Here is a 13,284-nt window from a genome sequence, read left to right as displayed (position 1 = left end):
ACATGCACTCCTAGATCTGACTACCTTGTTTTTAAGACAGATGTGAATATGCCCTAGGGGAGGAAGAATGTGTTGTGTTTTTTTTTTTTTTTCCCCCCTGTATAGCCTAGTCCTTCAGAACTGAGTCTCTAACGCTGTGGCTTTTCCCTTTTTCTCCCTTTCCAGTCCTTCCACCGGTGCTGGTTCCAAGGCACAGTGAGTACAACCCTCAGCACAGCCTCTTGGCCCAATTCCGCAACCTGGGACAAAATGAGCCCCACATGCCGCACAACGCTACTTTCCCGGACTCTTTTCAGCAACCCAATAGTCACCCGTTCCCCCACTCGCCCAACAGCAGCTATCCAAACTCGCCTGGAAGCAGCAGTAGCACCTACCCGCATTCTCCAGCCAGCTCAGACCCGGGAAGTCCTTTCCAGATGCCAGGTACAGTCAGCTTCGGTTCCTCTTCAGAAGGGAGAAGGTGGTTGGACATCACTGGTATCATGATTTTTTTAACTTAATAATACCAAATTACCAGCCAACACTTGTGCTCAATAGTGAGCTGAGAGATGTAAGGTGATAGAGACTATGTAATCGCTTTGTCTAGTAATAATATTGAGGGGTTTAATATTGTGCCTCTTTCAAACACAGTTAAAACACCGCAGTAAAACTCTCCTGGGGCGGGGGAGGGATTCAAAATGCTTTGGGGACCAGTTCAACAGTTTAGACCACCAAGCATAGCGTTTAATGCACAAGAAGTGTAATGCTACAGATCATCCTTGCTTAGGAAAGTGATCATCATAAATTCAGCACAAGGCTTTACTTCTGCAGAAGAAGGATGTTTCTCAAGGGGATTGTGCTATTGCTCCTTGATAAAATTTCTTCGCGTAATGAGGTAATTTCAAGAAACAAATATACTTCAACTGAAAAACAGTTCCTTAAGGCCCTGAAAAGAAATCTTCAGGCTGTTTTACTTCCTGAAGTCAAAGAAGTAACAACCTTGCTTTGTTGACTGATGTCCGTAGAAAATTCTGTGAAGCTGTCTTTTTTTGGTCTTTACATGCGGATGGATAAAAATACTGCAGAAGCAGTCTGTGACGGATTTCTTGATGTAAATGCTAGGAGAAGGACTCCATACAAATGCTTACTGATGTTCTGTTTGCACGTTTTCTTCCAGCGCTGAGGGAGGGCATGTGTAAACAAAGCGGCAGACTTGTGAATATCTGTTTTCTATTACATGAAATTAACATCCATAGATTTCTGCTGCTGATAGTTGTTTCTTTTGAAAATTTTTCTCTTATGAGTGAAGACTACTGAATTTGCAGAGTCAGGAGGGAAGGGAAGAGAGTTTGTATTGGCTTTTCTAAAAAATGTGAAAAGTTGCTGCCAAATCAGCTGTCTGTCTTTTTTTTTTTTTTTTTTTTTTTTTTTTTTAATATGATTGTTGTGGTTGGGATTCTTCCAGCACAGATAAAGGCTTCTCTAACAAGGTCTTCCTAGACACTGGCTTGTGGAAGTTCACTTGATCTTTGAGGGTCTGTTCTGTCCACATGCCTGTAAAGACAAGTCAGCAGCTGCAGTGAAGAAATTGAATTAGAGGAGAGGTCAAGATGCTGATGTCCTTGATGCTTGGCTCCGGACAGTTGTCTGTCTTGCACTAATGGGGAAAGAGGCTGACTTTTGGAAAAGACAAAAAAGGGAGCAAAGCAGTTATCCAGAGATCTTGAAAACTTTCTAGATACTGACTAATTTGTTGCCTGTGGCCTTACAGTCTTGTTTCCCTATCTGTGCATCACTAATGTCATGTTTGCACACACACGAACGTTTAAGGCTTTATAAAACATGAGACTTAAACTCCAGTGGAGACTGTTAAGCCTTTAATGCAGTCCTGTTGTCATCTCTGTCGTTCTCTGCTACCCTGTCGTCCAACTGAGGGTATCCAAGTAAGGGAATTAGCAAGGTACCTGCCAGCATTAGATGTAAAGCTCTCAACAGAATGTCTCCTAAACAATAAGCGGTTAATAGATTTCATTAGCATATATTTTCTTAAAAAAAAAAAAAAAAAAAAATCCCAAACCACCAAACAAAACACAAAAATCCAAAACTTACAAAGCAGTGGTATGATTCTCCTGCCTTTTGGTGATGCTAATTTGGTTTTCAGGGTTGAGACCCCTGTGATTATTTGCTGTGGTAGTTTGCAATCCATGCTCTCAGCAATGGAAGTAAATGTGGGATAAGCAGCAGCCATGTTCACCGGAGATAGTACAGTGGTAATCTAATCTCAGCTTTTGCAGCGAAAGCTCGCAGGGATCAGGCAAGGGTTGCTCTCCTTTGCATGTACCTCTGTGCAATTGATTTGGAGGAGAGTGTCCTCTGGTGTATTGGGAAATGGTGACATTGGCAACCTCCTGAAGCTTCTAAGAAGCCATTTGGGAAGGTTTCCCAGAAGCGAAATAGGCGGCTGAAGGGCAATGTGAGTACCTGGCTGGGACACTTCAAACAGGGCTGAAAGCAGTGTATTAGTGAGTACGGTCATTGTGCATGGGCTAGTTTTATGCTAGTGATTCAATCCTGAACGGGGCAGTGCAGCCAGTAAGAGACACTGACAGATAAATTCCAGACCCAGATGGCTGCTTCTGTAGGATTTGGGTTCCTGAACACTTTCTGCTGTTCCCAGTCTAGGGAAACAGAGCAAATACATGCAATGACAATAATAAGGTCCTGGATGTACCTAGGATGTTTGCATACTTTGCTGATAGAATCATGTTGGAAACAGAAGAGTTTGAACTGAAAGTTTTCTGCTCCAACTTCTGTTCACATTTACCATATTCGATACCTACTTCTGGCCTGGTCCTGAGACCTCTTTGTGTCTATATGGCACTTAAAACCTGCAAAAAACGTGGGCTGGAAACATAGCTGAGCTTTCTTTTGTGGCTCGATGGTGGGGAAGTGACTTGTTTTTATTGCAGTTGTGCTTAATATGCACAGTAATTCTTTGCTTTCCTGATTCAAGGTCCATGATTGCTTTCTCAGATTTCTGGTGGGTGGAAGTTTATAGCTGAGTCAGGCTGGAAGCATTTCCAGGCTAAAACTGTTTATGTGGGTATGTATATATACTTTAAAGAGAGGAAAGGACTCGTCTATCTCTGACTTTTCTATATTTAGCTGATACTCCCCCTCCTGCTTACCTGCCTCCGGAAGATCAGATGACACACGATACCTCCCAGCCAATGGATACCAACATGATGGCACCCGCAATTCCCCCTGACATACACAGAGGAGGTAAAAACACTTCCTTCTTATCTTCTGCTTCACTTCTTAAGCGTAAAGAACTTTCAGAACTTACTTTTAATAATTGAGTTTTAATTTTGGATGTATGTTGTTTATGGAAATTTTTAGCTGTAGAAGAGGGAAAAAAAAAAAAACAGCCGTGTAATTTTTTTGTGTTGTTGTAAGGGATGAAATAGTAAATCTGGAGATAAAAATTTATAAATGTAAACATTTATTTAGGACAAGATGCTATCACGTGATGGTTTAAAAATGTAAAATGTAGGGGGTTTATTACTTTCTTATTCCCAACCAACTCAACAACCAAAGTAATTTTATGTTTTGTATCTGGACCTTCAACTAATAACCGAACAGAAAGAATTCCTATGATGCTGCACATTTCTGCATGCAATGCTGAAATTACATGTGTGCAAGGAGAGGAATCTCTCTCTTATGATTACATTGATTTATTGGAACAATGCAGTTAATGCTATATAAAGCCTACTGAATTGTGGATAACAGTAGATATGGTCAAGTATAGCTCTCTAAGCAAAGACTTGATCAGAGGATGGATGGTAATAGTGTCAGTTATGTAAATGCCCAGAGACATTTTACATGGGCAACTGGAATATCTGTATTTTTCCCTCTGACACAGTACATCTCATAAAATTGTCTTCTCTTATTATATTTTTGTTCTGAATTCTAAAATTCAGTCCTTAAAGAGTATGCTCTGCTTTTAATAATTTACCCTTCTCCTGGTCATAAGGGAGTTTGAGGGTTTTTTCATATTTTGTGTTGTTCCACCCTCTCTCCCCATTTTTGTTCCATCTTCGAGTCATGCAGTGATAGTGCTTGGTTCAGAATTCAGAGCTGTCTGCCTGAGGTGTGGCTTTGCTACAGACTTGAAAAATCTGTATTTAAAAAAACCCTATTGCTTTATGTACGATGACACAGACATCTTTTTACACGTTGCTTTTTAAAGCCTTTGCAGCCAGCCGTGACTGCTGAGTAAAGGATTTAGTGCATTCATCACATTGTGAGAAATAGCCCCTTTAGAGAACACATAAGCTTAAACAGTTGTGGCCCGTGCCAAGAAAGAGCAGCAAGCTGGATGCTGTGCCAGAATGATTATCAAGATCACAAGCGTACGAACAATTTAACTGTTGTTTGATTTTTTTTTTTTTTTTTTTTTACTCGTTTTGTTGCTAAGCTTAATGTCTGGTTTCAGGAAGTATATTTGCCCTCTTAGAGCAATATGGATAGCTTTTGTGCTAACCTATTTACTCTCTGCGTGGAATGAGTTTTGCATGTGATAAACCCCATCTGTAGCATTTCCACTTTTCGGTGATCCAGTACACTCTGTATGTATGTATACTTGCTGGCCCAAAGTGTGTTTATCAATGTTTATGCCTAACTTCAGACCTTTGCATGTTTGTCCCTCTCACAAAATACACAACTACTGTAGAATTCCTCTATTACATACATGAGAGTTGATAAAGAGAAAAGGGTTTACATTTCTCTTCTTGGTTTTTCACATTCAACCGTTTCAAAATAAAAATTCTGTCTATTAGTACTTTTCCCTCCTAGTAATTTAGTACAATGGATTTTAATCTCTGTCCCTTCATTTAAAAAAAAAAAAAAGATACCTTACTTCTATGTGCCTTCACGTGTTTATTATTTGTATGTGTATGCTGTAATTGCACTACTTTAAAAAAAAAAAATGTGCTGCAGGTTGTAAAAGAAGTTTTTACTGTAAACGTACTGCAGCATTTTTGTTGCAAACTTTTTAGAAGCATGTTCTTCATGGTGATTTGTTAGTCTTCAGAGATTTGATTTAACAAGCTGCATCCTGTCAATGAAGTTGGGTAATTTCCATTGTTGGCCCATGCTGGGAATAGAGAGACTAAACGCACCTGCTCTGCATGTCTTAAAGCAAATGTAAGGAAGTTAGTATGAAATCTGTGTGAGAGAGATATGATTCATTCTGTAAGAATGGCCAGCTGGCAAGATTTCTTCCTGACTTTGAGAACTGGGGCAAAGCTGCAGCTTTGATAATTGCTGGCATCTTCATGGGAATTAAAAGTGTAGTAACCTCTAACTAATAATTAAGGACTGATTTTTTTTTTTTTTTTTTTTTTTTTTTTTTACAGTGACGTGAAAGGGTAGAAAATGCTAGGGTATCAGGATAAGATCAGCTCCTTTTTACCAGTGTTTTAAGCAAGTTATTGGTCAGCAGTAGACATTATGCTCAGATGTAGGATGTGTTATCCTGCTTTTGATTATTTGCCGCCTTCTGTATCTGCTATGTACTGCTGGTTTGGGGGGACTTTTTGGTTTTTGTTTTGCACGTGTCAGAAAACTCATAGTGCTGTGATCTGTGCACAGAGGAAAATACGAACACTGGTCTTAGTTGGATGATTTCAGTAAAGACTTGGAGCTGGGAAAAGGAAACCTCTGGCCAGAGAAACAAGTTTTCCTGTAACACCAGTCTGATTTTCATTTTAGCACTTTGACCTGTAGTTGGAGCTTTAATCTGCAAAGTTGGTATCTTAGCAGCAAGTCCAACTGTGCTAGGCTTAGCAGCGCAATAGTCTCCATTTAAAGAAACCACATAAAGCAACCACATCCCTTCACTATCCTCCTTTTATTTGGAGGCAGTTTAATAATTTGTAGCTGTATTTGGCACTTGAAAGAATGCCACTGGGTGGAGATGTCTGAAGAAGCCTATGCTGTTGTTAGACACCCACTGGGAAACTCTTTTTGGTAAAGACCTTTGGTGTTATCTGGAGAAATTGTTCCCCGAGCACAGTCACAAGTGTTACCTCAAGACTTCTGTGTGTTTCTAGAGCTTGATGGTTAGAAGTCCATGAACCAGGAATTTCCTGTCAGCATTCTGCACAATTCCCAGCTTCAGTTAGGAGCTGCTGAGGAGGAGCTGCTTGTTACCAGAGTCTGGAAAACCACATTCTGAGAAATCCTTGCTATTACTCAACAAGTACTTCTTTTGGTGATGAACAGTTGCAGATTTTGCATTTGGTAGCACTTGATGAATAAAAGGTTCTCATTAAATAATATCTTCCTCCATTTCATCTGCTCTTCAGCCCAGCGTAATGGTTAGGACCCTGCGCGTTATGCCCTTGTTCAGCTTCCGATCCCAAGCAGTATCCGTTCATATTGAAAATGTGCTTCATGCATGTTGTGCAGACAAATGTCAATCTCTCTTAGTTTTTGAAGTCTTCTACCTTGCCCCCACGAAGCCCAGGAGAAAGATTTGTGCGCACCCTGAATGCTGAAAGATTGATCTGCTGACTGTATATTTAGCCACCTTGCTATACTTCTTGGTACCCAAAGTTATAAATGGTCTCATGTGCAATTGTGTGATGCTGTTTCTCCCTGTCACTATACAACTTTGCAGTAAGCATAGAGGTGACTTGTAATTTTGTAGCTGAGTAAAATGAACTGAAGCAGAAGTTCATTTACTAAATTGGAAAGAAAGCTGAGCTGTATAATTGCAGCATTTCTCTGCTGTGTGGGCCCGCACCATAGCGTGTTGTAGAAAATGCGGCAGGGATGTTGGGGCACTGGTGGGTATGTGCCCAGGAGCTTCCTGCACTTTTCTGTTGATATCTAGTGCCAGCCTTAGTCTCTTGTGACTCTTGTGCCAGTAAAGTTGAGGTGAAATTATTCTATTGTATGTGTGTGGCTATGAAAAGTTCAAAAATAACTGAAGATAGAAGAGCCTTCATTTAGCTGCAGTTGCTTATCCGGCTCATCTTTCAGTGATCTTCAGCCAAAATCTGCAGGTTTATGAATCTTTATATCTTGAGCCTGTATTCCAGCGCCGTTAGATTGTAACGTTTCCATTGTTGCTTTACAGACGTTCAGGCAGTTGCTTACGAAGAGCCGAAGCATTGGTGCTCCATTGTCTACTATGAGCTGAATAATCGCGTCGGGGAGGCGTTCCACGCTTCTTCCACCAGCATCCTGGTGGATGGCTTCACTGATCCTTCAAACAACAAGAACAGGTTTTGCCTGGGGCTGCTCTCAAACGTTAACCGCAACTCCACCATTGAGAACACTAGACGGCACATTGGCAAAGGTGAGCTTTGGATCTTTGCATCTGTTTTTTTGGGTTAGGGGCGGGGGGGGGGGGGAGGGCATTTCCCCTAGACATGACAACCTGGGCCACTTGCCTCAAGAGCAGACTGGTCTTCCCAAGTACATGGGATAAGTGCTTGTGTTGGTAAATATATAATTTTCTAGCCAGGTCTTACGAGCAAAGTATTGTTCTCACCTGGTGTGTAATTACAGGAAGCTTTTACCCTTAATCAATTTTTAATTGCTCCAAGGCTATCATAATCTTAATTAAAATGAGCGCTTAAGGCAGTTTGTCTAATGAAATGTCTTGATTTGTCTTGATTATTGGTGAATATGGAAATCCAAATTATGGTTCTTGGCACCAAATTTTTAGCTGGCCTTAGTTCCAACATAAATTCATTATCCTAACATGTATTTAGAGAGACAACCTGCTAAAACAGTTTTTCCAAATGCATTTTTCACAGGCTGGTGATTTTTTCAGTGGGAATTTTGTGCTTCTCTTCTATGGCTGTGACAGTGTCCTGCAAAAGCGAAAAGCTTCTGGTTTACATCTGACTTAATACAGTCCTCTTTTCTGAGAACTGGCCTATGATGCAAACTGACATTGTCCCCTGCATTGGGGAATTCCTGCCAGACAAATTTTTTAGGTGTTTACATCATTAGTAAACTCTAAATTTTCTGAGACAGTTGAGGGTTCAGCATGCTCAGGCAGTGGGGTGTATGTTGTAAGTGCCAATTAATGAAGTATTTTCCTCCTCCTTAGAGGAGGAGAGAACTGAAACTGAAGAGAACTGTCAGGTCTTCAAGTTTGAGGCCTCAGTCTGGAGAGCTTTTCTCTACATGAGGACTTGTGCAGCTCTCAGCAGTACACCACACCTGTGCTGTGCCACTCAAGTCCTAATACTTCTGCCTTCTTTTCCTCCCCATCCATCTTACCAAGTATCAGGATACTTATTTAACACCTCATTCATTTTCCTGTTAAATGTAACCCAGCTGCAAGCAGAGTTCTGCTGAAGCACTTAACTGCGTATGTACTGAAGCAGAATGTGGAAGAGACAAGGATGCTGTTGAATAAGTAAATGTGTACAACTAATGGTGATGTAGAACTGTTAGTCTTTGAGGAAGGAGGAGTAAATCCCAAACTTGAAGATATAACCATAAATGTTTCTGCAGATCAGGTGGGAGTACATATGTACCCACATAGGTACATGCATAGTCAGCGGTAAAATCTTACATGACGGAGCACAGTCAAGGCTTTCTGACTGGACTTCAGTTTAGTTTGTAAATTCTGTGTGTTCACTTCTCTGACTCATGACACTGTGGGAGGTGAAAGGTTTAAACAGCAAATAATCCATTTTTAAACACAAAACGCAAATTTTCTTGCTTTCTCAAAGCCTTTGGAATTGAGTCCTCTCCAGCAAATCTCCATGTTGATCTTCTGGGGCTTGCTGCCATCTGTGGCGGGTGAGGGAGCAGGCAGTAGAAGGGGAAAGGACTATAAAATTGGTGTGTACCCTCATTTGCCAGATACATCTGAGGACTATAAGGGCCATTTTCTTTTTCCAGCTTTCTGGAATTAAAGTGAGCTGAAAAAACTAATTCAGGACTTTTCCAGAGAATCCAGCTTGAGGCTGCTATCTACAAATTATGCAGTAGGTTTCTGCTCTCTCCTCTTGCATTCCCAATTATTGTTTTACACAAATATAACGAGAAAACATTCAAGTGGTCAAGCCATCAAGTTCAAGTGGTGCTGCACCAAAACTACTGTAGTGCTTGCTAGTTTGTTGTTGTTGAATATGCAACACGTTAAAATGCAGGAATTACTGATTTCCCTTATATATACATACATACACACCCTCCTTTCAAATCACCTACTGATGAAACAGAAAAGTAAAAATCAAGTTTGAAGACAGACAGATGATGGTCTGATATGCATTAATGTTTATCTCTTTAAGCAGAAACGTATCTCTGTGGAGACAGAGCATGAAAAATAGATACACAGTGTGAATTCGTCTAACCTCCTTATGTCAACCTTCTCCTCCCAGGTGTTCATCTCTATTATGTTGGTGGGGAAGTGTATGCTGAATGTCTTAGCGACAGCAGTATTTTTGTGCAAAGTCGGAACTGCAACTACCATCATGGGTTCCATCCCACCACGGTCTGCAAAATCCCCAGTGGCTGCAGTTTGAAGATTTTCAATAATCAAGAGTTCGCTCAGCTGTTGGCTCAGTCTGTGAACCATGGCTTTGAGACAGTGTATGAGCTTACTAAGATGTGCACTCTCCGTATGAGTTTTGTAAAGGTACGTGAAAATTTGCTTGAAATTATTTTGTAAGCAAATAAATTATTTTTTCTTAATGTGGTGATTTTGAATGGTCCAGTGCCTCCCTCCATCAGCCTGTTAATAGCTGTTGAATTTTAAGTATGGAATAATGTTCGTTAAGTGTAAGACATCTTAATGAAACAAAGTTGTCTTTGTGGACAAAATCTGTGGACACACATGCTTTGAAAGCTTGAGGTGACTTGCAGAAAGTGTTTCTTCACATAAGTCTATAGTCAGTTGTGAAGCATTTATATCGTGTCTGTTAGCTATTCTAATTTCATTTGGTTGCCTCTTGTAAATTTTTAGTGTTTCAGTTGAATTCTTGTGTTTAATATGTGTATAGTGTGTGTATATAGAATTATTTGCATAATTACTCTGGTATTACAGGGCTTGTCTTTTTAATTTTGTGGGATATGTCAAGATACAGTACAAGTAAGTTTTGAAAAGAATTGAGTCATTAATTACTTGGCCTAAAAGTGGAAAAGCCACCAATTCATTATGTAGCATCAGCTTTTGCCCCTTTTTTTTGCCCATTGTTACGGTCTATGCCATCTCCTGCTCTGTGAGAGGCCAAACTGAACTTCATGCTCCTGCTCCTGGGTGGTATTTTTAGAGTTGAGCTGGGGCTGCAGTGTAAGTAGTGGTTGTGGGAGTGTAGATAGCATAATCCTCTAAATCTGTCTTGACCAGAAGCTCCCACATTAGGAGCTGCAGTAATTATTTAGAATAAGATACATACCTTTCTATTCTAGGGGGGCATGCAAGGTCAAGATTTGTGATGTCGCTGTGTCAACATAGGTACTGATATAAAAGGGCTAGTCACATATATGAAAGTAGTCAAATGAAGATGGTAATATGCTGAAGTGCTCTTCTTGATAGGAGGATAGAAACTTTCAGATGTGTTAGGACAGGAGTTCCTAAAATGAAATAGCTTGTTTATAGCTCTGCATCCTATAGAGTTGTATGGCAGTGTTGCCTGAACAGTTGCACAGGACCTCCTGCATATTGGATGTTGCACTGCACAGTGTTTAGAGCTGCTGCCACCTGTGTTGGGAGCTGGGTAATCATTTCATTAGGGCTTAATTAGAGCAGAGCAAACTGCACCTGCTACTATCTTAGTCTTGTCTCCAGACCCACCCCAAAAATGGTTCACTTTCAAAATTATTTTGAATGCTGTTTAAATATCTGCTTATATCTGTGGTGATTACTGTAACTGAATCAGGTGTGAGCTGAAACAAAACCTATGTTGTCTTAACTTGAGAAACAGCCTGCTGGGGAATGACCATGCCCTCTTTCTCCAGAGAGGAATGTTTCTGACTTATTGCTCGGTTTATCGTGTCCATTCTGCGAATGATGCTTTGGTTCTTGTCAGACAGATGCCTCACCCCCACTTCCATAATGTAGGTCTATGACCTCATTTTTTAATTTGTTGATCTGTTTGGCAGCATTTCTCCCCCAGTTTGTTCTATTTTTGGTCTTGGCAGAGAAGACTTGATTATCCCCTCTTCAGAGGCTTTATGGGGACATCATGCAGCTGGCAGTGAGGTATGGGGAAATTTTGCACTGCCACAGGTTATGTCTTTAAGAATTTAAAGACTTCCATTCCAAGAGGTGAAGAGATCTCAAAATGACATTTCCTCCAAATTTAATTCTTTTTTTTTTTTTTTAAACTTCAGATCTCTTTGTTGAAATGTGATAATAGCGGGTGCATCAAGGGTGTTATGCTACCCTGCTGATAATGACTGTTGAAAGCTAGAGTATTTTGGTAAAAAAGAAAATGATTGAAGTATGCTTCTCACATATTTGGTATTATAAAATAAGGTGATTCTTTTTTTTCTTTCCCCACTTACGATTCTGTTTCCAGGGTTGGGGAGCTGAATATCATCGCCAAGATGTAACGAGCACTCCATGCTGGATAGAGATACATCTTCATGGTCCCCTTCAGTGGCTGGATAAAGTACTTACTCAGATGGGCTCTCCTCATAATCCTATTTCTTCAGTGTCTTAAAAGGTCCCAAGCTCCTGCATTTTGGAAACAATTGAGCCTTGCATGTACTTGAAGGACGTATGAGTCAGACACACACTTTTTTCTTTTTTTTCTTCCTCCCCCCACCCCGCCCGAACTGGCAACAGCTGAATAAGAGCCATGAAAATATTTGACTTCTGTGACCAACTGTTGGATTCAGAAAATACAAAAAAAAAACAAAAAAAAACCCCAAAAAACCCAAACCCTTTGACATACTGTTTGGTATCAAGAATTTTAGTTTACATTGTAACATACTATTGCAAAGTTGATTTGCAGGGCTTAGTGCAACGGGGACGACCGAGCCAAAACCACAATCTGTCAGACTGAACTCCTGAAGGATCTTCCTGTAGCTGGCACTCTGAGATTCTCTCTTCTTCCTTACGTTCAGTGCTCGCTGTTTTCCCCTGTGTCCTCTGCGGCTAAGAGCCGATGTTGGTGAAGTCTGCTTTTTGCAGGCTCTCTGCAGTACTTTTTAAAACCATTTGTCTAAGTTAATGGTTGCTGTTCTCTTTAAAAGAAAAAAAAAAAGTCGTAAGGTTTAATCTGAATAACTGTGTAATAATCTTTGAAATTGTGTCCTGACCATACTGCTGTAAGAATGTTAGGTATGTTTTTTTGCTAAATGTATGTACGGTGTATTTGAAAGTTTAGAAATTAATTAGATTTAGACCATAAAGGAATTAGGAATATTTGAATGGGGGGGAGGTGGGAGTGGGAAGGGAAAATGACAACTGAAATGTAGAATATATTGTAAACATAGCTTGTTAGTTTAAACTGAGGTCTGAGTTTTGCTGTGCATTTCATTTTTATAGTAGCTTCATCTTGTTAATTCTGACTATTTTTGCCTCTTCGTTTTCCCCCAAAATTGCGCAGCTGGTTAATTCTTTTACCCATGAAGAGGACAAAATGATTAATTCCTGCAGTTTGAAGGCTGCAGCTCTATGTATTTCAAGACAAAATTGTACAGAGTGCTCTTTAACTATTGAGCAGTTTTATACAGTTTATGTAACAGAAGTAGGCTTTTAATTTTGTAAGAGAATCTTGTTTTGCCAAACCTAGTAACTGTTAATTGTTTGGAGGACTTCAAAATCCCTGTGTGGGTCTATTTCAAACTTTTAAAAAAATATATATTTTTAATTCCCTTTTTTTTTTTTTTTTTGTTACTGCTTGGTTTATTTTCTTCTCTTTGATCTTTTATATTCATGTAAGCTGTAGTACTTTAAGTACCTTTATTCCAAAACTAGTGGGTCCTCTTTACTGGAAGTTTTGAATAAAACCTGTTGTTACTGCTTACATTTGATTAAAACTTTGTCTTGTTGACTTCTTAGTAGGCTCTTAACAAACCAGATAAAGACATGGTCTTGGAGGAAGAACTAGAAATGAAGATTCGCTGAGCTTAGACATTTATGATTAGTACAGGTTAGTAACCCTACTAAACTCGGTATATGAGATAAATGAGTACTCTAGAGAGAAAGATTTCTCAACCAGGCAAGATTAGAATGGATGCGGTGACACTGAAGTATCCTAGCCACTTAGTTAAATTTTTGTGAGATTTCAACATACAATATCTGTATGAGAAGAGATTTTGCTG

At 39.8% G+C, this 13,284-nt stretch overlaps 1 protein-coding gene across 3 annotated transcripts in view; it reads left to right on the top strand.

Moving 5' to 3' along the window:
* The window catches only part of SMAD1 (SMAD family member 1), a 49,058-nt gene extending 36,072 nt beyond the window's left edge, over positions 1 to 12,986 (top strand). For all 3 annotated transcript variants that reach the window (XM_087736677.1, XM_087736679.1, XM_087736678.1), the window contains exons 3-7: positions 166 to 423; positions 3,145 to 3,261; positions 7,124 to 7,345; positions 9,390 to 9,646; positions 11,532 to 12,986. In XM_087736677.1, the coding sequence (XP_087592803.1) occupies positions 166 to 423; positions 3,145 to 3,261; positions 7,124 to 7,345; positions 9,390 to 9,646; positions 11,532 to 11,675 (998 nt within the window). In that variant the 3' untranslated portion in view covers positions 11,676 to 12,986. The remainder of the gene's footprint in view (positions 1 to 165; positions 424 to 3,144; positions 3,262 to 7,123; positions 7,346 to 9,389; positions 9,647 to 11,531) is intronic.
* Positions 12,987 to 13,284: the final 298 nt, after the last annotated feature.

Source organism: Nipponia nippon, unplaced genomic scaffold (genome assembly GCF_047370975.1).
Source record: "Nipponia nippon isolate SJK-2023a ecotype South Korea unplaced genomic scaffold, ASM4737097v1 scaffold_6, whole genome shotgun sequence".
Lineage (NCBI taxonomy): Eukaryota > Metazoa > Chordata > Aves > Pelecaniformes > Threskiornithidae > Nipponia > Nipponia nippon.
Note: the sequence above shows the minus strand (reverse complement) of the source record. Positions and strands in the feature narration are given on the sequence as shown.